The sequence below is a fragment of the Phaenicophaeus curvirostris genome, chromosome 33 (assembly GCF_032191515.1).
Source record: "Phaenicophaeus curvirostris isolate KB17595 chromosome 33, BPBGC_Pcur_1.0, whole genome shotgun sequence".
In the NCBI taxonomy this organism is placed as follows: Eukaryota; Metazoa; Chordata; class Aves; order Cuculiformes; family Cuculidae; genus Phaenicophaeus; species Phaenicophaeus curvirostris.
This window is the reverse complement of record NC_091424.1, coordinates 907855-933571: the sequence shown is the minus strand read 5'-3', so window position 1 is coordinate 933571 and position 25717 is coordinate 907855. Positions and strand designations below refer to the sequence as shown.

Here is a 25717-nt window from a genome sequence, read left to right as displayed (position 1 = left end):
GAGCTCCATGAAAGGAAGGGAACAATTTTAATAAAACATTGACCATAGATCAGGTCATGTGATGGCTCTGCTCTCCCCTTTCCATCATCTGCACCCTGAAACCACACCTGCTTTTCCGCCTCGCCTCTAAAACCTGATCACCTGATGGAAAGAAAGGAAGAAGAATGGTCCTAGGCCTCTGTGAATCTCCTCGGGTCTGGAATTCTGATGGCTATGATATCGTTCCATTGTTCACCTCATAAAGAGCCAAGCTGGGCAGTGACTCTGCAAGTCTGACTCAATGAGGTCCATGGTCAGGCCAGGCTGTGTCTGTGTCTGCACACCTACAGCTCAGATTAACCTGGTGTTAAAATTCAGTCCTGTGTTCATTGTCTTCTGGCCCATGGACAGAGGGGTGGGTGGAGGCCCAGGAGATGCTGGTCAGGGCCATGAAAGCCCAGGAGATGCTTGTCAGGGCCCTGACACTGCCCCATGGGTAGAGAGAAAGGAATGAACCACACAGACCCCTGACCACAAATATGGTGGGATCCCATGGAGAGGAGCCAGGATGGATCAGGGGAAAATTGTGAGGAGGAAGGAGCTGCAGAGATGTTCTTTTCTTACTGTTAACCCCCTCATCACCATCCTCCTTCTCCTCCTAGGACTTGGGTAGACAGAGGAATTGGAAGCCATGAAGCTATTTCAGTCTGGGAGAAAGTGGGAGGGGAATGAGCTTTAATATTTTATCCTTGTTGCTCCCAATCCAAACCTTTCTTAACTGGCAATAAATTTAATTGACATTCAGCAAGTCCACACGTCTTTTCCAGTGACAGTCACTGGTCACTTAACCTCCTTTGCTTTCTCTTGACCCATAAGGTTTTTTGGTTTATTCTTTCCATCTGTCCCATTGCTTCTGGGCAGGGAGGGAGCAGCTGAGGGTGTCCGGCTGCTGGCCAAGGTTAACCCGCCACAGGACACATCAGGGCTGCCGTGTCCAGTACGGGGCTCCCAGCACAAGGAAGACCCTGCCCAGCCTGGAGTGAGTCCTGCCGAGGCCAGAAGGATGGTTGGTCCTAGAGCACATCATGGACAAGGAGAGGCTGGGAGAGATGGGGTCTGAGAAACCTTTTGGGGTGAAACACTGAGCAAGGACCCAGGGCAGATTGGGGATCCCAATCCATGGACTTTCTCGGTATTTTATAAGAAAAGGCCATGAGCCCCTGATGTGTTTGGAGCTGTGTGAGAAAGGGCTTGTCTGAGAGACCAGCAGTGGCAAGAGCTGAGGGACTGGTGTGCAAGAAATGTCATTAGGAAACGTCTTCCCTTCTTATAAATAATTGTGGTGGAGTTGGTTGTCTACCGAGCAAAGAACAACAGAGATATCCATACAGTAAAAGTCCCAGCAAAGGGTTGGGAGGTACAGCCAGATAGGGAAATAGCCTTTGTGTGGGACTCATGTGGGATGATTTTGGTGGGGCAGCTTCCCCAGGGTGCCGAGGGGACAATTGCTGGTTGTGCCCAATCTATAATTGGGCCAAATGCCTTGATATCATTGTATATAAACTAGTATTAGTTTTATTACTAGTGCTTAGGTGTTCAAGTCCATGTTGGATGAGGCTCTAAGCACTCTGGTGCAGTGGAAAGTGTCCCTGCTTAAGGAAAGGGAGTTGGAACTGGCTGATCTCTAGGGTCTTTTCCAACCCAAACCAATCCACGATTCTATGTTGTGATTCTATGATTCTACAACTACCACTAGTACTAAAACAAGCCCTGGCACCAGCATGACCATTAATGTAAGTTTTAGTGATAGGAATAGTGTGAGGTTTTATTGTGTTTCTTAAATCCAACTTTTAATTTCATCTGTCAAGACTTCTTTCCCTTTCATGAGTAAATTTGGAGAAGGAACCACTTCCTATAGTTTGCTGCCAGATCGAGGGGCTGAACTGGGACACCTTGTGCCCCCATCTCACACACAGGGGGCTCAGAGACAGACCCTCCCGATACTCACGCAGCGGCTGCACAGCAGCAGTCACAGTGTCTCTGTTCTCCTGCTGCTGCTTCCAGAGCTGGAGTTGGTCACCGTGCTCTGCATGCACCTGAGGTGCTCCACACCATGAGGAATGGACACGCAGACCTTGGTCCAAGGAAGCACATCACAGAGCTGCACTCAGGCAGTTTCCGGGGGACGTTGTTCTCAAGGTGAGGTGACCATGAGGATCTCTCTGTCCCAGAGGCCCCCACAGCAACCCCATGGACATCATCCCTGTCCCAGAGGTGCCCATTGCTTGTCCCTGCCTGTGATCACAGCACAGCCACAATGCTGAAGAGTGACCAAGCTCAGAGCACTCACACCTTCCACCAGCACAGGGGCTCAGAAGATCAGAGAGGCGCCGAGAGAGAAGCTCTAGACAGACCCAGTGCTGGTTCTCCCTGGCAGTACCGTTGTGCTGGGTTTCTTTTCCCCACAACTTCTGGAGGTGACCTAGCAGCTCCGCATAAATACCGGGAGGAAAGATTATGGACAAACGAGTGACTGCAGGGGCCTTTCTTTTCTTTAAACAAGAACAGAGCACTGGTCGCTGATTGCACTGTCTCTGAGTCACACAAGACAAGAAGAGACTGACGCAGCAGTGGGAGAAACAATGACATTTCTCTGTGGACAACATTACTAAAACCAAGAAAAATAAATCCCAAATGAATCCAAATAAGCTACCAAAGAAAGACTGGTTCTGCAGTGCATTACATTGCAAGGGAAACAGAGATCAAGGTGGGCAGCTTATTGCTGATTGAAAAGAGTCAGACGTAAGTTTCCAGACTGAATCCTTGAGCTGCTGGTTCCTCAAGCTGTAGATGAAAGGGTTCAGTGCTGGAGGAACCACTGAGTACAGAACTGCCAGCACCAGATTCAGGGATGGAGAGGAGGAAGACTGGGGCTTCAGGTATGTAAAAAAGCCAGTACTGATAAACAGGGAGACCACGGCCAGGTGAGGGAGGCAGGTGGAAAAGGCTTTGTGCCTTCCTTGCTCAGAGGGCATCCTCAGCACAGCCCTGAAGATCTGCACATAGGACACCACAATGAAAACAAAACTGCCAAAAAATAAACAGGAACTGAACACAAGAAGCCCAAGCTCCCTGAGGTAGGAGTGTGAGCAGGAGAGCTTGAGGATGTGAGGGATTTCACAGAAGAACTGGTCCACAGCATTGCCCTGGCAGAGGGGCAGGGAAAATGTGTTGGCTGTGTGCAGCAGGGCATTGAGAAACCCAGCACCCCAGGCAGCTGCTGCCATGTGGACACAAGCTCTGCTGCTCAGGAGGGTCCCATAGTGCAGGGGTTTGCAGATGGCAACGTAGCGATCATAGGACATGACTGTGAGAAGACAATATTCTGCACCAAACAAGAAAACTACAAAGAAGACCTGGGTAGCACATCCTGCATAAGAAATGGCCTTGGTGTTCCAGAGGGAATTGGCCATAGATTTGGGGAGAGTGGTTGAGATGGAGCCCAGGTCAAGGAGGGAGAGGTTGAGGAGGAAGAAGTACATGGGGGTGTGGAGGTGATGGTCACAGGCGATGGTGATGATGATGAGGCCGTTGCCCAGGAGGGCAGCCAGGTCGATGCCCAGGAAGAGCCAGAAGTGCAAGAGCTGCAGCTCCCGTGTGTCTGCGAATGCCAGGAGGAGGAACTGGGTGATGGAGCTGCTGTTGGACATCTGCTGCCTCTGGATTTGAAGCACCAATCATGAAGAAAAAGACAGTCACAAGTTAGGTGTGATGTCTCTGAGCAACATTAAAGCCATTTCTCACAATGCACACTCTCCATTGCTTTTCCTTTCCAAGGGGATCATCATTCAGCTCCCTGCCTAGAGCCTTACTTGGTGCTAGCTGAATGTGCCAGAAGGAACAGGATCTCTTCCTGGGGGCTGCAAGGAGTCAGACTTTCTGTGCAGCAGGGGGTCATGGGAGTGTTGTTAAAACTGCTCCTAATGTAAGAGGGATTCTCAGCATCTGCACACCCTGTGATAAGAAACCACAAGTTCCAACATGTTTGAGAGGGAGAGATTTATTTACAGCGCTCTCCAATCCTGGCTGCAGATTGTCATGGATGATAGAAAAACTCAGTAATTCTATTGCATCCAGGGTCAACAAAGCAATTCTGACAAGGCGAGAGCATTGCCTGTGGCTCAGTGAAGAGGGAGGGGAGCTGCTCTTTCCCTCACTCTGCTTCCGAGTTGCCCTAGGCTTGCACCTTTCTGAGGCGGAGGAGGATCACACTCCCATGTTACCCTGAAAAGCCACCAGGCCCTGCTGGGAGCAGAGGGATCCACCTCACACGACTTAGTATGACACCCTTTCCTAAGGTTTCAGCACTCACTTTCAGCCCAGGACACACACAGCTCATTTAACAAACCCAAGAGCATTTCCTTGGCTGAAGTGTCTCCTTGCTTCTCCATGGAGCTTACAGGTTACACCAAGATGTGACAAGTCATGTTTACATCCTGGAGGGAAACTCACAGCTTGGAAGGACACCTATGGAGAACGCCAAGTGTCCTCAAGATGACATTTGATTACTGGAGATTCAGCTCCTTCCTCAGCCCCACTGACTGCATTGCCCTCAGGCTCACAGCTCAGAGCAAAGCTGGGACACAGGTTCCTATGGACACAACTGCAGGAATGGAGCCACCAGGGCAGTGGGTGACTCTGCAGCTGAAACTCTCATCCCCAAAGAGCCAGGCAGCGAGAATGAGAGAACAACAGCAAGAACAGAGACAAGGGGAGAAGTAGGGAGAAAAAGAGTGAGAGTCTGGCTGCGAGAGGCCAGGGCAGAGGTAGCCGGGCACGCAGACAGCATTCCCCTTCCACAGCTGTGCTCACCACCTCCCAGACACCAACCTTACAGGGCAGTTGCTCTCAGCCCCCGGGCTCTGGGGAGGGCATTGGAGCTGTGGCTGCAGAGGAGGGGTCTCAGCCTTGGAGCCCAGAGCCCTGAGGGCAAAGGCTTTGCTGGGTAGGAGAGGAGGCAGGAGGCTTGCTCAGACGAAGGGTCAGCCCTGCAGGGGATCACATAGAGCTTTTGGAATTCTCCGTCCAACATCTCTGGTTTTAATTTCCTCTAATTCCATGAACCTCTTCCTTCAGCCTGGAGATTTTCCTTCTGGGAGGTGTTTCCCTGTCCTATCTTTTCTCCCTGTCAGTGCTCACAGACCCCATGTGACGTTCTTTGCATCCCGCTGGACCTACACAAACCTGCCTGTTTGTCAGGTAAAGCTTGAAACAGCTTCTTTTTTATAAGGAGAAAAGGACAGGAGAGGCTAAGCCTGATGGGCCCAGCAGAGGTGGTGCTGGTGCTGTCCATGGGCAGAGGAGCAGCTGCAGACACTTTAGGAGGCTCCTATCAGATCTACTGACTACTCAGAGACACAGGAGTCTCAGTGATTTGTTCAAGCATGAGAGACCCTTGTCCATTTCTCCTCTGAAATACGCCAATTGCAAGAAACAGAAAACACAGACTCAGGGAAGCTCTTTATCTTTAATGTAATCTCTGCCCTGATCTTCCCCTTGAAATGTCCTCTTAGAAATATCATGAGGTGATGTGGAGCAGCGCTGACACCGTTTTTTCTCTCAACCAGAGAAACTGCAAGAGCCCTCCTGACAGATCCCAAAGCGCCAGCTTTAGGAGATCCCTCCAGGAACCGCAACTGCATTGTCCTGCACCCAGAGACTCACCTGGAGAAGGGCTGTGAAGGTTTTTCTGCAGACGAAGCCTTCTTTCTCCTCCTGCCCCACTCTGCCTTTCCCCTCTCTGTCTCCCTCTTCTCCCCTCGCTGCCTGCAGGCAGTGCCCTCAGCCCTGCTGGGCTTTGCAGAGGAGCTGCTCCTGGACAGACCTGGCTCTTTTCTCAACTTCTGTCTCATTATGAGCTCCCTCCCTGCCAGTAGCCCAGCCCAGCTCAGCAGCAGAGGAGCAGCCCAAGGCAGCACTTTCTCTGCCCCCTCTGGGCTCCCTCGAGGTGTCCCTGGGGCTGCAGGGGAACCTGCTGAGAAACAGGCTGAAGCCATCCCTGATGTTCCCTCCCTCATCTGGGAAGAGAAACTTATTTCTTGCAGTGTCATTGCTCCTGTTAAAAAGTACCTGGGCATGAGAATCAATATTTTTGTCCCATCATTAGACAGGACAGCAGAAAGGTAACAGGGAATTAGCTCATTTGTCCAGGCTGGGGAGGGGGATCTGTTCCACTGAATGAATTTAGTCATTTCATCCTGGGTCTTAAGACCTGTGGCTGGAAAGACACCCAGGTCCATTCTCTCCCAGCCATGTCTCTGCTCTCAGCAAAGCCTTTGCACACATGAGGTCTTTGAAACTAGGTCCCAGTTTTCCTGATGGCAGGCATGAGCTTGCCTGGTGTCACAGCTGCAGGGCTTCAGCCCCAATGGGAAACAATGCCCTCAACCAGGGCCACAGGCAGGAGGATCTGGAGCTGTTCCTGTAGGAGGCAGAGCTGGGACATGGTCACGGAGCTCAGGACAGATGGGCTTCAACAACAGCATCCTCCAAGGTGAGCGAGAGTTCAGACAAAAACTCCCCCTCAACTCGAAAGGCCATTCAGGAGCCTCATAATGAGGGTTTGCTTTTCCAGGAACAGTAAAGGGCACTGTGTGGGCAGTGCTGAATTTAGGAAGAGCAGGTGTAGACAGATCTGAAATTGTGTCCTCTTTGCCTCTGTCTTCCCCAGCAAGGTCTCCCAGGCCCCTGTGACTCAGGGCAGGACTCTGGAGGAGATCAACCACTGGTGACTGGGGATCAAGTCAGGGATCACTTGAGCAAACACAATCCTTCCCAGTCTGTGGGACAGGAGGGGCAGCATCCCAGGGAGTTGAGTGAGGAGGATGATGTCACATGAGGCCACTCTCCATCATTTTCAGAAGGTTACAGAGATGGGGGGAACTCCCTGATCACTGCCATCATCCCCACATTACATGTCCTTTTTAGAAATAGCCAACGGATGAGCAGGGGTCTAAAGGCTTTTGCCGAGATGTTTTCCTCTTCAATTCTATTTCTGGATGTCTGAAAGAGAAGTGGACTGGATTTCCCTTGGGCAAATGGTGTCTCACCATCCTACTATGACCCAACTCCTCTATGATCTGAATAGTTGTTCACCCAACTCTTCTATGACCCAACACTTCAATGACCTGACTTATATAAGAATTTCTATGACCTGTTCCTTCCTTTTCCTGACTATATTCTCATGCTTCTATGACTCAACTCTTCCATGACCCAAATCTTTTATGACCCTTCTTATGACCCAAATCTTTTATCGCCTGAGACTTCTGTGACCCAACACCTCTAAGAGCCTTTTATGACTGAACTATTCTATTACTCCTCCATGATACCACTCATCTATAACCCGACTCTTCTTTGACCTGCTCTTATATGATCAGACCCTTCTGTGACATGAGCCCTCTATACCCTTCTATGACTTGACTATCCTCTGAATCTTCTGTGATTTGTCTTTCTATGACCCAAGTCTTCTCTGATTCTTCTGTGACACAAATCATCTATGCCCTGACGCTTCTATGACCCGACTCTTCTAAAATCCAACCCGTTGATGACCCAACTGTTCTATGAACCAAACTTACTATTAATTGACCCTTCTATGACCTGACTCCCTTATCACCTGACTCTTAAATGAGCTGCCACCTGTGTTTTTATGACTTCTATGACCCAACAGTTCTATCACCAATCTACAACCTAGTGCTTCTATGACCTGACACTTCAATGACACACCCCTTGTACAACACTGCTCCTCTATGAGCCTTCTATGACCCATCTCTTCTATGAATCAACTCTTCTACCACCCCATTCTTCTGTGACTTCTCCATGATCTGACTTATCTAGAGGCTGAGCCTTCTACCAATCAAGCCATCTATGACCCAATTCTTCTCTGATCCTTCCATGAACTTGTTCCTCTCTGCATTAAACAATCTATGACCCAACCATTTTATAACCTGACCCTTCAATGACCTGACTCTTTAATGACCCTTCAATGACCAAACCCTTCTATTATCCAAATAAACTCTCATGCTTCTATTACTCAATACTGCTATTACCTGAAAATTCTATGATCTGAGACTTCCATCACGCGACCCTTTTAGGAACCTTCTATGACTGAAATCTTCTGTTATTCCTCTATGACCTGACACATCTATAACTCAACTCTTCTGAGACCCACCTCTTACATGACCAGGCCCTTCCATGACTACAAGCCTTCTATGACACAACACGGAACATTCTGTGCATGGGGCTGGGCTGGGGCTGGGGGAGCCCAGAGGCTTTTCAGCCTTCATGGTTCTGTGCTTGTGTGACTGAAGGGACAGAGTCCTTTGTGGCCCCAGCACCTCCTGTCAGTGCTCCCGGCCCTATTTTGGGGCCAGAATCCCCCATTTTGGTGCAGAACCCCCATCCCAGCCCCTCGCTCTCCCCCCCTGCCCCTCAGATCCACAGTTCCCCCCAAGCCCTTACCTGGGGCTGAGCTGTTGACTGGGAACACTGCGGGTGTATGGGGGACACCTCCCTTTTGGGGCCAAAAGCCTTGCTATAGTGTACTGACCCTCCTTTGTGAGCTCCAAGCCCCTCTTTTGAGCTTCAAGGACTCATTTTAAGGCCCAGAGCATTATTTTTGAGGAACAAAGTCTGAATTTCTATGTCCACAGACTGAGTTTTTTGAGACAAAAGCACTTAAAAGGATTCAAAAGGTCAATTTTAGCCCCAAAGCCCCTTTTTCATGGAACAAAGCCTCATATTAGAATCCAGTCTACAATTGCGAGGACTCAAATCCTCATTTTGAACCTCTCAAGTCCCATTTTCAGGGTGCAAAACCTTCTTGTTTGCTACCACATCATCATTTCAGGGCACAAAACCTGAAGTCAGGGCTCAAGGACTCAGTTTCAGTTTCAAAGCACCATTTGTAGGACCCAAACCCTCCTTTTAAAGCTCCAGGCTCCAGCCTCTAATGTAAAGGGTCCTAACCTCTCTTTTACACCTTGAAACCTCCGCTGGGGCACCCAAAGCCCTGCAGTCAGGACCAGAGCTTCTTTTCATGTGGCCACAGAGGAATCAAGAGGTTCTCCTCTCTTGCAGGGTCAAAAGACTCATTGGTAGCACTGCACCCATTCCTGTAGTGCCCAAAGTCTCACGTTTTGGGATAAAATCCTCAGTTCCAGGGTTCCAACTTGTTTTTGAGGACCAATAGAAATTTAGAACCTACAGTCACATTTTGAGGATCCAAACTGTCTTTTAGTTGTATCTAAACAGACATTTTAAGAGCCTCATTTTTAAGGCCCAAAGTCTGATTTTGACTGATATGACTGGCCCAGCCAGTCTGTTACACCACATGCTCTGATCCCGGATCCATGCACTCCTGAATCCTGTTCCTAAGTCCAGCTCTCTCCTGCTGCTGAGTCCAGCCTGGGACCTTCCCTCCATGCCTGCTTTGAAGCATCAGTGGTGACGGAGTCACCAAGGTGGAGCAATTACGTATTTGTATATATTTACCATCTCCTTATTAAAAAGGTATTCCTAATTATTATTGTTGTTTCATTAAAGATGTTTTAGTTTCAGTTTATAACTCACAAGTCCTCTTCTCTAATTTCCCTTTCCCTGGGCAGGAAGGGAATTGGGACCCACAACTGCTTGCGTTCAGCTGCAAATAAAGCTGGACCATGAGGAGCTGGAAGAGTCTATCTTTGACCTTCAAACTGCTCTATGCACTCCTTTTCTCTGCAGGGCTGTTATCCCATGGGATTCATCCAGTCAGGTTCCAGGTCTCCTGAGCAGCCCCCTGTTTACTGATGACCAGCTCTTTTGTCCCCTTTTCTCTCTGTTTTCTCATACTTGTTCCTCCATAAACCACTTTTATCCCACCCCTTCCCTGCCTTTGGTCCTTTCCTGGACATCCCCTGGCAGCTCTTGCACATTCTCCAAATGTGCTTCCTGGTTTCCCATCATGAGTCCCAGACCCAGAGGCAGAAACCCCATCCTCAGTTGGCAACATCATCCTGGGAAGCTCCCGCTGACCCACTTGGTGAATCCCTCGCACAGACACATTGAAACTTTCTCTGAATTAATATTTCACCTTCTGGGTTTTGAATTCTTTCTCTGAAAACATGCCAATTTATGTCCTAGAAAAAGCAATGCTTTCTTTTTATGGGACTGTTGGGAACCAGGTCAGATTAAAACACCTACGTGATTTCTACAGGTCTTTGCAGGCCTGTGGAGAAGGGGTTGGGAAGATTAGAATCAAGGAATCATAGGATGGTTTGGGTGGGAAGGGACATAAAAGATCACGCAATTCCAACATCACTGCTATGGATGCAGACATCATTCAGGTTGCTCAAAGTTCCTGATCTTGGACACTTCCAGATTTGGTGCATCCACAACTTCTCTAGGCAACCTGTACCAGTGTCTTGCCATTCCCATCTTAACCTATTTTTTCCTTGGATCCAATCTAAATCTCCCCTCTTCATTAAAGCCATTGTCCCTTGTTCTGCCAGTTCTGCTTTGGTAAAGTCTCACTCTATATTTCTTGGCCTATGACTGCTATGAGTTAACTGCAAATATCTTGAAAGGTGCCCAGAGATCTCCCAAGATGGGGTTTGGAGGCCTCAAGAACATGGCCAGTGGCTTCTGGGCTTAGTGATGTGGAGACTGCAGACACTGTAGGAGCTGCCTGGGAGTGATTGAAGGGCAGTTCTGAGGGTGGTGGAACCTTTCTTTGTAGTGGAAAAAGGCATGAGAAAGAAGTAGTGCCACAAAGTGTAGCTAGGGAGGTCCAAGCTGGACATGAGAGGAAAGAAATATCAGTCCAAGGGCTGCTGTGCTGCCACATGTCACCCAGAAGGAGCCTGGACCTGCCCAGGGCTTTGAGTCTCAAGGAAGAGCCAGAGAAGAGAGATAACAGCAAAGGAAGGTGACAGCAAGGTGAGGCAGCTGGGGAGATGGCTGCAGCCTGCAGGGCAAGAGGCACGGGTGATAAAACACCATGGGACAGTTGGTGGTAGAGAGGACAGAGGTGTCTGGAAAATATGAAATCTCCCTAACAGAGTAGCCTTTTGGTGATGGTTGTTGTCTCTGACACTGATTCCTATGAGGAGATGACAAATCCTTCCAGCCCTGGGGCCTCATTGCCTCCTTGTCCATACTTAGGAGCCTGGGTGGTGTTGTACCATAGTCCCGCCATTGTCATTGCCCATCTCCACATCCCACTCACTGTCCCAGGACGAGCCTTGAGGAATGGGTGAGAGACAAGACCTCCCTTCCTGGGGGCTGGGGGTCAGAACTGGCCATTTGTTTAACGAGGTCAGGGCTTGGCCCTTTGGATTCATGAAACACATCCAGGCTGACTCAGCATCAGAGACACCTTTACCTTGCTTTTCCCAGCCTGTCATCGCTGCCTCCAGTTTTCTGCTCTAACTGGGTCCTGGAGATGCTTTCTCAGCCGTGCCCTCAGTGGGACCCATTAACAAGAAACTTTGGAGTCTGAATCTGACTTTGACTCCTTGAGAGGTTTGTTCCACTTCCTCTCGGGGCTGAGGTTCATGGACTCAGCATCCAACCCACCAGAGGGGTCATTAAAATGCCCTGGGCTGCTCCTCTGCTGCTGAGCTGGGCTGGGCTCCTGGGACTGAGGGAGCTCATGCTCTGCCCAGTAACTCTGCAAAGCCCAGCAGTGCTGAGGGCCATTCCCCGTTTTCTCCGAGAGAGGAGCAAGGCAGAAAGAGCTTAAAGGTGGTCAACAGTGAAAGGACGATTGAGAGCTGGCTGGAGGAGGAGTCTTTGCAGTCCTGGACATGGTGAGTCCGGGTGCAGGGCAATGCAGGTGTAGTTCCTGTCAGGCTCTCCTAAAGCTGGCACAACCCCAGCTCATGGGATCTGTGAGGAGGGGCTCTTGTGAGGCAGTTTGGAAGGGCTGTGAAGCCAGGGGTGCAGCCAGGGGAGCCCCAGGCTGTCCTTGAGGGCAGGGTCCCTGCACCATCAGGGTTTGTAAGAGAGACTCTGCCACCTCCTGGAGTCAGCACTCAGCCTGTCTGTGGAGATCCCTGCTGTGCTGCAGGGAGAAGCTGTGGATACAAGAAGCACCTCCTGGGTGGAGAGGGTTTTTTTGCCGTCCAGACGTTGCTGCATGGAACAGTATTGCTCAGAGATCCAAATCACCCCAGGGCCATTCTGAATGTACTTTTCAAGTAGAAGAACAAGGAAGTCATTACACTAAAGATAAGGAGCTTTGTGGTTTTCTACTTTTGGGGAATTTGGGGAGAGAAAGGAAGGAAGAGGCTCTCATTCTTGAACAAATCACTGAGACTCCTGAGCTGTAACTGTGAGTGACCAAGGGGTCAGACAGGAGCCTCCTAAAGCACCTTGAGCCACTCCTCTGCCTGTAGGCAACACCGGGATCAGCTCTGCTGGACCCACCGGGTTGTTCTGCCCTTTGGAATCTCCAAGCAGGAACCTGCACCCAGGCAGAGCTCTGTAAACAAGCAGGTTTGTGTAGGGAAATTCCTGGAGGCTGGGATGGGGTCTGTGAGCAGGGAAAATGCATGGGACAGGGAAACAGCTCAATGAGAAAAATCTCCAGGCAGCAGGAATAGGATCAGGGAATGAAAGGAAAGTAAAACCTGAAAAGATCTGGGAGGGAGAGTTTAGCTCCTGTGTTACCTGAAAGCCCCACGGAGAGGCGCAGAGATGCTATGAGAGAGAAAATAGTGTTGGATTTGTGAAATGAGCCGTGTGTCTTGTGGGCTTAAAGTGCAGGTTGAGACTTTTAGAAAGGGGGAGACATTGAGTTCTGTGAGGTGGATCCCTCTGCTCTCAGAAGGTCCTGGTGCTTTTTCAGGATAACACAGGATTGTGGTCCCCCTCTATACCAGAAAGGTGCAAGCCCAGGGCAGCTGGGAGCAAGAGCGAGGGTCATAGCAGCTCCCCTCCCTCTGCACAGAGCCACAGGTAATGCTCTCACCTCACAGGACTTCCTCTGGTCTCCCTTAGTGCAGCAGGGATGCTGAGGATTTCTGACAGGCAGGAACACTGCCCAGGGTGGCAGAAGGAGCTGTAAAAACCCAGACTTCTCACCCTGCCTTCTCCCATCTCAGTTCCTCATCCCTGGCAGTGCAGATGCTGACAAACCCTTCTGTAAAAGGAGCAGTACCCCAGGACAAAGCTGAACCCCAGCACTGTCCCCTGTCCCCACCATCCCCATGACTCCCTGCTGCAGAGCAGGGCTGACTCCTCGCAGCCAGTGGGCAGAGATCCTGCTCCGCTGGCTCATTCAGCTGGCACCGAGCAGGGCTCTAGGCAGGGACCTGAAGGAAGGGCTGTGAGAGAAGGGTCAGGGTGTGTGGAGCAGATAGAGTGGGAATGGGAAATGGCTTGGGCTTTGTTCTGGGCAGTCTCCCCTAACTTGTCATTGTCCTTACCCTTCTAAAAGTGTCCCACACTCAGAAGTAGCAGATGTCCAACAGCAGCTCCATCACCCAGTTCCTCCTCCTGGCATTCACAGACACACGGGAGCTGCAGCTCTTTCAATTCTGGATCTTCCTGGGCATCAACCTGGCTGCCCTCCTGGGCAACGGCCTCATCATCACCACCATCGCCTGTGACCACCACCTCCACACCCCCATGTACTTCTTCCTCCTCAACCTCTCCCTCCTTGATCTAGGATCCATCTCAACCACTGTCCCTAAATGCATGGCCAATTCCCTCTGGGACACCAGAGCCATCTCCTATGCAGGATGTGTTGCCCAGGTCTTTATGTTTCTCTTTTTCGTTTCAGCAGAGTATTTTCTTCTCACTGTCATGTCCTATGACCGCTACGTTGCCATCTGCAGACCCCTGCACTACGGGACCCTCCTGGGCACCAGAGCTTGTGTCAACATGGCAGCAGCTGCCTGGGGTGCTGGGTTTCTCACTGCTCTGCTGCACACGGCCAATATATTTTCCCTGGCCCTCTGCCAGGGCAATGCTGTGCAACAGTTCTTCTGTGAAATCCCACAGATCCTCAAGCTCTCCTGCTCACACTCCTACCTCAGGGAGCTTTGGCTTCTTGTGTTCGGTTCTTGTTTATTTTTTGGCAGTTTTGTTTTCATTGTGGTGTCCTATGTGCAGATCTTCAGGGCTGTGCTGAGGATCCCCTCCGATAAGGGGCGGCACAAAGCCTACTCCACATGCCTCCCTCACCTGGCTGTTGTCTCCCTGTTTGTCAGCACTGGAGCATTTGCATACCTGAAACCCCAGTCTTCCTCCTCCCCATCCCTGGATCTGGTGCTGGCAGTTCTATACTCAGTGGTTCCTCCAGCACTGAACCCTCTCATCTACAGCTTGAGGAACCAGCAGCTCAAGGATTCAGTCTGGAAACTTATGTCTGACTCTTTTCAATCAGCAACAAGCTGCCCACCTTGATCTCTGTTTCCCTTGCAATGTAATGCACTGCAGAACCAATCTTTCTTTGGTAGCTTATTTAGATTCATTTGGGATTTATTTTTCTTGGTTTTAATAAAGTTGTCCACAGAGAAATGTCATTGTTCCTCCCACTGCTGTGTCAGTCTCTTCTTGTCTTGTGTGACTCAGAGACAGTGCAATCATCGACCAGTGCTCTGTTCGTGTTTAAAGGAAAGAAAGGCCCCTGCAGTCACTCATTTGCCCATAATCCTTCCTCCAGGACTTTATGCGGAGCTGCTAGGTCACCTCCAGAAGTGGTGGGGAAAAGAAACCCAGCACAACGGTACTGCCAGGGAGAACCAGCACTGGGTCTGTCTAGAGCTGCTCTCTTGGCACCTCTATGATCTTCTGAGCCCTTGTGCTGGTGGAAGGTCTGAGTGCTCTGAGCTTGGTCACTCTTCTGCATTGTGGCTGTGCTGTGATCATAGGCAGGAACAGGCAATGGGCACCTCCAGGACAGGGATGATGTCCGTGGGGTTGCTGTGAGGGCCTCTGGGACAGAGAGATCCTCAGGGTCACCTCACCTTGAGAACAACGTCCCCCGGAAACTGCCTGAGTGCAGCTCTGTGATGTGCTTCCTTGGACCAAGGTCTCCATGTCCATTCCTCATGGTGTGGAGCACCTCAGCTGCGTGCAGAGCATGGTGACCAACCCCAGCTCTGGGAGTGGCAGCAGGAGAACAGAGACACTGTGACTGCTGCTGTGCAGCCGCTGCGTGAGTATGGGGAGGGTCTGTCTCTGGGCCCCCTGTGTGTGAGATGGGGGCGCAAGGTGTCCCAGTTCAGCCCCTCGATCTGGCAGCCAACAATAGGAAGTGGTTCCTTCTCCAACTTTAATCAGGAAAGGAAAAGAAGTCTTGACAGATGTAATTAAAAGTTGGATTTAAGAAACACAATAAAAACTCACACTATTCCTATCATTAAAACTTACATTAATGCTCATGCTGGTGCCAGGACTTGTTTTAGTACTAGTGGTAGCTGTAGAATCATAGAATCACAACGTAGAATCGTGGATTGGTTTGGGTTGGAAGGGGCCCTAGAAATCAGCCAGTTCCAACCCCCTTTCCATAAGCAGGGACACTTTCCACTGGACCAGAGTGCTTAGAGCCTCATCCAACGTGGACTTGAACACCTAAGCACTAGTAATAAAACTAATACTAGTTTATATACAATGATATCAAGGCATTTGGCCCAATTATAGATTGGGCACAACCAGCAATTGTCCCCTCGGCACCCTGGGGAAGCTGCCCCACAAAAATCATCCCAGATGAGTCCCACACAAAGGCTATTTCCCTATCTGGCTGTACCTCCCAACCCTTTGCAGGGACTTTTACTGTATGGATATCTCCGTCGTTCTTTGCTCAGTAGACAACCAACTCCACCACAATTATTTATAAGAAGGGAAGACGTTTCCTGATGACATTTCTTGCACATCAGTCTCTCAGCTCTTTCCACTGCTGGTCTCTCAGACAAGCCCTTTCTCACACAGCTCCAAACACATCAGGGGCTCATGGCCTTTTCTTATAAAATACCGAGAAAGTCCATGGATTGGGATCCCCAATCTGCCCTGGGTCCTTGCTCAGTGTTTCACCCCAAAAAGTTTCTCATACCCCATCTCTCCCAGCCTCTCCTTGTCCATGATGTGCTCCAGCCCCAACCATCCTTCTGGCCTCGGCAGGACTCGCTCCAGGCTGGGCAGGGTCTTCCTTGTGCTGGGAGCCCCATACTGGACACGGCAGCCCTGATGTGTCCTGTGGCGGGTTAACCTTGGCCAGCAGCCGGACACCCTCAGCTGCTCCCTCCCTGCCCAGAAGCAATGGGACAGATGGAAAGAATGAACCAAAAAACCTTATGGGTCAAGAGAAAGCAAAGGAGGTTAAGTGACCAGTGACTGTCACTGGAAAAGACGTGTGGACTTGCTGAATGTCAATTAAATTTATTGCCAGTTAAGAAAGGTTTGGATTGGGAGCAACAAGGATAAAATATTAAAGCTCATTCCCTTCCCACTTTCTCCCAGACTGAAATAGCTTCATGGCTTCCAATTCCTCTGTCTACCCAAGTCCTAGGAGGAGAAGGAGGATGGTGATGAGGGGGTTAACAGTAAGAAAAGAACATCTCTGCAGCTCCTTCCTCCTCACAATTTTCCCCTGATCCATCCTGGCTCTTCTCCATGGGATCCCACCATATTTGTGGTCAGGGGTCTGTGTGGTTCATTCCTTTCTCTCTACCCATGGGGCAGTGTCAGGGCCCTGACAAGCATCTCCTGGGCTTTCATGGCCCTGACCAGCATCTCCTGGGCCTCCACCCACCCCTCTGTCCATGGGCCAGAAGACAATGAACACAGGACTGAATTTTAACAGCAGGTTAATCTGAGCTGTAGGTGTGCAGACACAGACACAGCCAGGCCTGACCATGGACCTCATTGAGTCAGACTTGCAGAGTCACTGCCCAGCTTGGCTCTTTATGAGGTGAACAATGGAATGCTATCATAGCCATCAGAATTCCAGACCCGAGGAGATTCACAGAGGCCTAGGACCATTCGTCTTCCTTTCTTTCCATCAGGTGATCAGGTTTTAGAGGCGAGGCGGAAAAGCAGGTGTGGTTTCAGGGTGCAGATGATGGAAAGGGGAGAGCAGAGCCATCACATGACCTGATCTATGGTCAATGTTTTATTAAAATTGTTCCCTTCCTTTCATGGAGCTCTTAACCTGGATGCTCTGAGATTCCTCTACCACTTTGAACAACTAAGGTAACTGTACCCATGTCCTTGAGTTGAAATTCTGCTTCCAGCCTAAAGCACCTCATGGGCTGAAGATGGGCCAGGAGACTGGCAGAAGGATCCCACTCCTCTGCACAAGAATGTGGATGTTCTCAGGTGTCACAGGAGCCGTGGCCGACCAATAGCTGTGTCCATGGAGCCGATCAAACGACAAAATCCTTCTTATTGTGGCCTTGGTTTCTTGTTGATGTCTAAACTCTCTCTGTGGATGCTGACATGGACTGGGCAGCCTAGTCTGACCTCAGAGCTGGCCCTGGATGGAGCTGGCATTGGAATAGAGGCTACTTGAGCTCTCTTGTTCCTTAAGCATTTCCATGAGCATAAGATGTAGAGACCCATATAGCAGGTTGCCCCAAGCCTCCCCAGCAGGCCAAGGTGTGCCCTCACCCCTCATGCGGGGGTCCCCAACTCCATCCTGGAAGACCTCCTCCAGGGCCTCTCCAGTTTCTCCACTTTCCTTTTGAAATGTGAGACTCACTGGGTCCTGTGGCATCGTCCTGGTGCCAGAAGAGTGAGGGCAGCAATTGTCTCCTTTGCACAGCGTCAAGAGTTGTTCGCTTTGCTCCCTCCCAGTGAGTATCAGGGGGTAAGCAAGAAGCTGTCAGGGGGAAACAGCCAGGAGAGCTGACCCCGGCTGACCAGAGGGAGATCCCATAACATAGATGCCACGCTCCGTGATAACGAGTATGCCAGGACAAGAAAGAAGTGGAGATTTTTATTGTTCACGGTGATCGTTGGTGATAGAATGGTGGGGTGTCAGTCTGCTTGAGGGAAGTGGCAAGTGATGGCATTTGCATTGGTTTGGGCGTTGGATTATGGTGGTTATTTTCTTTGTTCTTTCACCCATTAAAGTATTTTCAGCTCAGCCCACAAGTCAGAAAACATTTCCGTGGAGCATTATGGGCAGAGACCTAGCTAGCCAAGGAATGCCCTGAGCAGAAGGACCCAGGCACCAGGACGCTTGTTTGTCCTCACTCACAAGAGGCCTCCACCAAGGCCATGCCCTTTCAAAAGAGATTTTTTTTAAGAAATGTTACTCTTCTTCTGAAAATTCCTTAGCCTGGAGAAGAGAAAGCATCAGGGATAACTTCTAGTGGCCTTCCAGTACCTGAAGGGGGTCACCAAGAAAGAAAAGATTAGAAATATAAACTTTAAAATAAGACAATTTTTTCTAGGTTGACTTTGAAATCTTCCTCTTTAACCACACTGGGAAATGACTCCAAGGAGCTGTGCAAGGCTTGAAGACCTGAAGAAATCTCCAGGCAGAGAAAGCGCTTGTTAAGTCTTCCTATGTTTTAATGAGACCTCAGCTTCTGAGAGGAGATGGAGCAAAGCTCTCAAGAAGTCAAAAGCAGAACTCAGAGTATGGAGAAGTATTAATTGGTTTCAGTGACTATTGTTAGAGACAAAGTGTCCCCAGGGACTCGTTAGAGCCGATAATTGGAGGCCATGATTGCAGAAGGGCAAAGGCGCTGTGCAGGCATCTGTGATGCTGAGAAAAGCCTGTGTTTGATTGATGAATCAGAAAGGCCAAGCCCTGACCCCCAGGCCCTGGTCAGGCAGATCTGGCTTTGGCTACAATGACACTGGTGTCATGAACATTCTCACATTTCTGAATAAAACTGGGAGCACATATTCCATATAATTCCAAAGCAAGGCCTGAGATTCTGAGGCTCTCAGACAGCTCCATGGAGTTGTGGAAGAGTTGGGTCAAAAAGGGTAGTATCGTAAACTGGTTTGTTCATAGAATTGTAACAGAAAACTGTTTGAGAAGAGTCAGGTGATAGAAGAGTTGGATCACAGAGGAGTGATAGAGGAGTTCAGCCACAGAAGGTTTACAGAAGAGTTGAGTCATTGAAGTCTCCTATCAGAATTGGGTCATAGATGATTAAGGTCATAAAAGGTTTATAAAATATTTGGGCCGTGGAAGAGTCGAGTCATTGAAGTGTGAGTGTATTTGGGGTTTAGGAGGGTTTGATTACAGAAAGGTCACAAAAGGGTTGGTTCAGAGAACGGTTGGGTCATAGAAGAGTCGTAGAACCGTTAGATAATAAAATAATCAGGTCACAGAAGGTTCCTAGAAGTGTCAGGTCACAGAAGGTTCATAGAAGTGTCAGGTCACGGAAGAGTCATAGAGTCAGGGCATAGAAAGTCCCATCATAGAACAGTCTGACAACAGACCTATAATTCAGGTCATAGAGGAGTTTAGTAGTAGACGGATGATGAGACACTATCTGCCCAAGGGAAATCCAGTCCCATTCTCTTTCAGATATCCAGAAATACAATTCGAGTGGAAATTGTCGGGTCAACTACCTTTGGCTCTCCTGTTCATTCATTGGCCATTTGTAAAATCGAATGCAATGTGGGAGTGGTGCCAGTGGTCAGGGAGTATCCTCAGCCTCCACGACCTTTAGAAAATGGTGGAGAGTGGCCTCACTGTGACACTGTCCTGCTCACTCAGTTCCCTGCGATGCTCCCTCTCCTGTCCGATAGACAGGGAAGGATTGTGTTTGCTCAGTTGATCCCTGATTTGATTGCCAGTCACTCCTGGTTATCTCCTGCAGAGTCCTGCCCTGAGTCACAGAGGCCTGGGAGACCTTGCTGGGGAAGACAGAGACTAAGACGACCGCAGGCAATCTCAGATCTGTCTACAACTCCTCTTCCTAAATCCAGCAGTGCCTACATAGGGTCTTCATTTCTTCTTTAGCTGTTCCTGAAGCAGCAAACACTCATCATGAGGCCCTTGAATGGCTTTTAAATTTGACAGTGAGTTTGTCTGGACCCTTGTGAGCTTGGAATATGCTGTCCTTGAAGTCCATCTCTCTTGTGTTCTGTGACCATGTTTTCCTGTGTCTCCCATAGGAACGGCTCCAGTTGCTTGCACCTTTGCCCCTGGCTGTAGGCATTGCTGCCCATGGGGCTGAAGCCCTGCAGCTGTGGCACCAGGCAAGGTCATCCCTGCCAGGAGGAAGCATGGGACCAACTGTCCAAGACTCCATGTGTGCAAAGGCTTTGGTTGGAGCTGAGACACGTCAAGGACAGAAGAGAGCTGAGTGTCTTTCCAGTCCCAGGTCTAAAGATCCAGGATGAAATGCCTGAATTCACTCAATGGAACACATCCTCCAGCTTGGAGATTTGAGATTATTCTCTATCACCTGTGCTCCATCACATCATACAGGATGGTAATAAAGAAAATTGACAGTGGTGGCCCATGCGCTGGTCGCTGGGGGATGCCACAAGTCACTGGCTGCATGAAGGACTTTGTACCACTAATGGCATTTGGGCTTGGTCCTTCAGACAACTTCCCAGCCGGGGTCACTTCTTCAGCCCAGACTCTATCTATGAGGACACACAGGAGACCATGTCTAAGGCCTTGCAGAATTCCATGTAAACAACGTGCCCTTCTTTCCCTTCTCGTTTTGGTTCAGAAACTCATTTCTTGTTATTTGAGGGCCTGGAAATGGCTGCAGGACATGTGCCACCCCTTTCCTGGGACTGAGGGTTGCCTGACCTGCCTGTAATCTCCAAATTCTCATTTCTACTTTTCCAGAAGACAGATTTGGCATCTGCCTTATCCAAGGACCCCAGAACTGCTCTGATTGCTCTAGCACCTTTGAGAGCAAAATCCAGAGTCAAGGACCAAGGTGACGCTGCAAACAGGAACACTTGCACTGGGCCTGTCTAAGGCAGCTGAGATGGATCTCCCTGGGCTGGTGGGGTTTGTTCCTGGAGCCACACACAAATCCCAGGGTTCTCTCAGGAGTCCATGTCTGAGCGGGCCTCATGCACCCCTAATGCACCCAAGGATCTTCACTGACAAGGTCTTTCCTTTTCACACAAAGAGGCACTTCAGGAGTCACAGCGTCTCTCTGGCTCCTGGTTGTCACTCACAGAGGATGGGACGCACCTCAGCCCTGCAGTGTGTCACCCCGATCTGCATTTCTCTGAGATGCTCCAAGCCATGAGGAATGGACACAGGGAGCTCAGTTCATGGAAGCAGATCCCAACATTACGTCCAGGTGATTTCCATGGGATTTTACTCTTAATGTGAGGTGACCTCAAGGACATATGATTCCTACAGGCCCTCATGGAACCCAAGGAACACTTGGTCTCAAGTCTGGTCTCACCTGGGTTCATCTCTCCTCACGCAAGCTGGGGTGAGAGACCAGTGCTGGCAATGATGGTCGTGAGGGGTGACTCCAGGACGATTTCCCTGAGGCAGATTCCCCAGGGTGTCCAATGCACATGGGCACAGACCAGACCCTGCCCGGCTGCTCCTTCAGGTCTCTCACAAGAAGCATGGTTGTAGTAGCCATTCCCAGCCCTGCAGAGCCATAATGATTAACTGTACACCTGGGCTTTCATCTTGGGGCAACTACTTGGAAATTCTCTTAAGAGAATCATTGGGGAAAAGGCCTAAGCCTTCACGCAGTGCTCTGAGGAGATCCCCTTGCTTCATGGAAAGGCTGTTGTGTCCCACAAGTGCCCACTGCCTGTCCCTGCCTGCGGGCACATCACTGCCACGCAGTACAGCTATGACCAAGCTCAGAGCCCTTAGGCCTTACAGCAAATCAAGCGGTGAGGAGGAGAGTGTGGGAGTGGAGAGAGAATAGCACTGGGAGATCAAGCACTGGTGCCAGGCAGTGCTGCCATGCTGGGACTCTTCTCCTCTCCACCCACGCCCTCAGAAACTCTCGCTGCAGCTCCAGAAAGGCCTGGGAGGAAAGATATCAGGAAATAAGAGTCGTTGAGTACCCCTTTATTTTGTTTAAACACAGAGAGAATGCAGCTCCTCATTTACATGGCCAATCAGTGAGAAAAGAGAAGAAGACAGTGAACTAAAACCAGGTTGATAAGATTATCACCACTATGAAACCAGATACAACAACAAATAGAGAAGCCAGTCTGGGCCTGCCATGAGTTGCACGATAAATGCTATGCAGAAGGTGATAAGCAGTTCATCGACTCAGAGAACCATCCCATCATCAGTTTTCTCACTGCATCCTTGAGCTGCTGGTTCCTCAAGCTGTAGATGAGGGGGTTCAGTGCTGGAGGCACCACTGAGTACAGAACTGACACCACCATGTCCAGAGATGGGGAGGAGATGGAGGGAGGCTTCAAGTAGGCAAACCCTGCAGTGCATACAAACAAGAAGACCACGGCCAGGTGAGGGAGACACGTGGAAAAGGCTTTGTGTCGTCCCTGCTCAGAGGGGATCCTCAGCACAGCCCTGAAGATCTGCACATAGGATACCACAATGAAAACAAAACAGCCAAAAGCTAAACAGACACCAAACACAATAAGCCCAGCTTCCCTGAGGTAAGAATGTGAGCAGGAGAGCTTGAGGATCTGTGGGATTTCACAGAAGAACTGATCCACAGCATTGCCCTGGCAGAGGGGCAGGGAAAATGTACTGGCTGTGTGCAGCACAGCAGTGAGAAACCCAGTGCCCCAGGCAGCTGCTGCCATGTGGACACAAGCTCTGGTGCCCAGGAGGGTCCCGTAGTGCAGGGGTTTGCAGATGGCAACATAGCGGTCGTAGGACATGACTGTGAGAAGAAAATACTCTGCTGAAATGAAAAAGGCAAATAGAAAGACTTGAGAAACACATCCTGAGAAGGAGATGGCTCTGGTGTCCCAGAGGGTATCGGCCATGGATTTGGGGAGAGTGGTAGAGATGGATCCCAGGTCGAGGAGGGAGAGATTGAGGAGGAAGAAGTACATGGGGGTGTGGAGGTGGTAGTCACAGGTGATGGTGATGATGTTGAGGCCGTTGCCCAGGAGGGCAGCCAGGTAGATGCCCAGGAAGAGCCAGAAGTGCAGGAGCTGCAGCTCCTGTGTGTCTGCGAATGCCAGGAGGAGGAACTGGGTGATGGAGCTGCTGTTGGACATCTGCTGCCTCTGCATGTGAAGCACAGAACAAAGGAATAAAAACATACAGTAAGAACTTACAGGAGACTTTATTGAGTAAAATCAAAGCCATTTCTCACACTTTACCCTTGCTACTGTTTTTCCATTTCTCTCAGCCCTTCCTTTAGATCTGTGTCTGGAACCTTTCGATTTGCCGGCTGAATGTGCTGGAGAACCAGGTCCTCCGCCCGCTAGCTGCAAGTAGTCAGCTCTGAAGAGGGATCCACCTCACACCACCTAATATCTAACCCTTTCCGAAGGTCTCAGCCCCCACTTTCAGCCCAGGACACACACGGCTCATTTCAGAAACAAAACAACATTTTCTTTCTCATTGCATCTCTGCGCTTCTCTGTGTGGCTTACAGCTAAAACCAAGATGTGACAGGACAGGCATCCTGGTAGGAAGCTCAGAGCTAGGAAGGACACATCCAGGAGGAATTTTAGCATCCTAATGATGATATCTCACAGTAAGGGACAGTCAGCTTATTCTCTGGGGAATGACATAGACTGCACTGCCCGCAGACCCACAGGTGACATGCAAGCTTGGACTCTGCATTCCCATGAATCCACCTGCATGGGAGAAATGAGAAGATTAGTGCCTGACTCAGCTGCTGAAGCTCCCATCCCCAGAGAGTCTGGCAGTGAGAAAAAGAGAGCAACAGCAAAAGGGAGTTAAGGGGAGAAACGAGGAAAAACAAAGTGAGATTTTGGCTGTAAGAGGCCAGGGCAGAGGCAGCCGGGCACGCAGAAAACGTTCCCCTTCCCCAGCTGTGCTCGCCCCCTCCCAGACACCAACCTTGCCAGGCAGTTGCTCTCAGCCCCTGGGCTCTGGAGAGGGCACTGGAGCTGTGGCTGCAGAGGAGGGGGCTCAGCCTTGGAGCCCAGAGCCCTGAGGGCAGAGGCTTTGCTGGGTAGGAGAGGAGGCAGGGGGCTTGCTCAGAGGAAGGGTTAGCACTGCAGGGGATCACATAGAGCTTTTGGAATTCTCCCTCCACCATCTCTGGTTTAAATTTCTTCTAATTCAATGGAACTCTTCCTTCAGCCTGGAGATTTTCCTTCTGGGAGGTGTTTCCTTGTCCCATCCCTTCTCCCTGTCAGTGCTCACAGACCCCATCTGACCCTCTCTGCATCCCCCTGGCCCTACAAAAACCTGCCTCGTTGCCAGGTAAAGCTGGACACAGGCTCTTATTTATAAGCAGAAAAAGACAGGAGAGACTAAGCCTGATGGGTCCAGCAGAGGTAATGCTGGTGCTGTCCATGGACAGAGGAGCAGCTGGAGACACTTTAGGAGGCTCCTGTCAGATCTACTGACCACTCAAGGATACAGCCCAGGAGTCTCAATGATTTGCTCAAGCATGAGACCCTCTTGCTGCATTTATCCTACAAAAATACACAAGAGTAGGAAACTGAAAAGTCTGACTCAGGTGAGTTTCTTATATAAAGTGTAAACCCTGCACTGACCTCCCATGTGAAATATTCTCTTAGAAATGTCCTGGTGTCATTTGGAGCTGTGAGCAGCCCTGACTCACACTGCACCCTCTTGAAAGCAGAAAGAACCTCTCCTGCCAGAAGGTGCTTTTTCTACCCACAGTTTCTCCCTGTCCCACCATGAGGAGCTCCCGGGCAGGCTGAGCATGAACGTGTTTTTCTCTCAGAAGATAAAATGACAATAGCTCTCCTGAGAGATCCCACAAGCTGTGGCTGTGCCGGCTTTAGGAGATCCCTCCAGGAACAGCACCTGCATTGTCCTGCACCCAGAGACTCACCTGGGGAAGGGATGTGAAGATCTTTATCCAAATGAAACCTCCTCTCTCCTCCCAACTGACCCTGCCTTTCCCCTCTCTCTGCTCTGTCCTCACCCCTCCCTGCCTGCAGTCAGTGCCCTCAGCCCTGCTGGGCTTTGCAGAGGAGCTGCTCCTGGACAGACCTGGCTCTTTTATGAGCTCCTGTCTCATTATGAACTGCCTCCCTGCCAGGAGGCCAGCCCAGCTCAGCAGCAGAGGAGCAGCCCAAGGCAGCGCTTTCTCTGCCCACTCTGGGCTCCCTTGGGGTGTCCCTGGGGCTCCAGGGGACCCTGCTGAGAAATAAGCTGAAGCCATCCCTGATGGGAACAGAAACTTCTTTTCTGCAGGGTCAGTGCTCCTTCTGCTTGAGAATTGATAGTTTTTTCCCATCATTAGACAGGACAGCAGGAAGGTTACAGGAAATGATCTCCTTTCTCCAAGCTGGGAGGACCTTTTCCATTGAGTGAATTCAGGCATTTCATCTTTGGTCTTAAGACCTGTGGCTGGAAAGTCACTTATCTCTCTTTTGTCCCAGCCATGTCTCTGCTCTCAGCAAAGCCTTTGCTCACACAGGCTCTTGGACATTTTGTTTCCTCATGGCAGGGATGAGCTTGCCTGGTGCCACAGCTGCAGAGCTTCAGCCCCAGTGGGCAGCAATGCCCTCAGCCAGGGGCACGGGCAAGAGGAGCTGGAGCTGTTCGTGTGGGATACAGAGCTGGGACATGATCATAGAGCTCAGGACAGATGGTCTTCATGGACAGCATCCTCCAAGCAAGGGTC

General features: G+C 50.2%; 3 protein-coding genes across 4 annotated transcripts; 1 reads left to right on the top strand and 2 right to left on the bottom strand.

Moving 5' to 3' along the window:
- Positions 1–676: 676 nt before the first annotated feature.
- On the bottom strand, positions 677–3689 carry LOC138732477 (olfactory receptor 14A16-like). The gene is made up of 2 exons (XM_069879087.1): positions 2796–3689; positions 677–757 (listed from the first exon to the last, which is right to left on the bottom strand). Exons 1-2 carry the CDS (start codon positions 3687–3689, stop codon positions 677–679), a joined length of 975 nt encoding a protein of 324 aa, XP_069735188.1.
- A 7927-nt stretch (positions 3690–11616) lies between these two features.
- Positions 11617–14427, top strand: LOC138732476 (olfactory receptor 14A16-like). The gene is made up of 2 exons (XM_069879086.1): positions 11617–11674; positions 13460–14427. Exon 2 carries the CDS (start codon positions 13480–13482, stop codon positions 14425–14427), a length of 948 nt encoding a protein of 315 aa, XP_069735187.1. The 5' UTR covers positions 11617–11674; positions 13460–13479.
- A 7752-nt stretch (positions 14428–22179) lies between these two features.
- LOC138732557 (olfactory receptor 14A16-like) lies at positions 22180–25217 on the bottom strand. 2 transcript variants are annotated; one of them, XM_069879175.1, is made up of 2 exons: positions 25077–25217; positions 22180–23145 (listed from the first exon to the last, which is right to left on the bottom strand). In XM_069879175.1, exon 2 carries the CDS (start codon positions 23134–23136, stop codon positions 22180–22182), a length of 957 nt encoding a protein of 318 aa, XP_069735276.1. In that variant the 5' UTR covers positions 23137–23145; positions 25077–25217. The 2 variants fall into 2 exon arrangements, with proteins under 2 accessions (XP_069735276.1, XP_069735277.1); XM_069879176.1 differs by lacking the exon at positions 25077–25217 and having other exon boundaries at positions 22180–23160.
- Positions 25218–25717: the final 500 nt, after the last annotated feature.

Coding starts and splice junctions, on each gene's coding strand:
- LOC138732477 (XM_069879087.1), bottom strand. CDS start 3,689: ATGTCCAACAGCAGCTCCATCACCCAGTTCCTCCTCCTGGCATTCGCA. Junction 758..2,795: donor ACCAGCAGCTCAAGGATTCA/GTCTGGAAACTT, acceptor ATTTATTGCCAG/TTAAGAAAGGTTTGGATTGG.
- LOC138732476 (XM_069879086.1), top strand. CDS start 13,480: ATGTCCAACAGCAGCTCCATCACCCAGTTCCTCCTCCTGGCATTCACA.
- LOC138732557 (XM_069879176.1), bottom strand. CDS start 23,151: ATGCAGAGGCAGCAGATGTCCAACAGCAGCTCCATCACCCAGTTCCTC.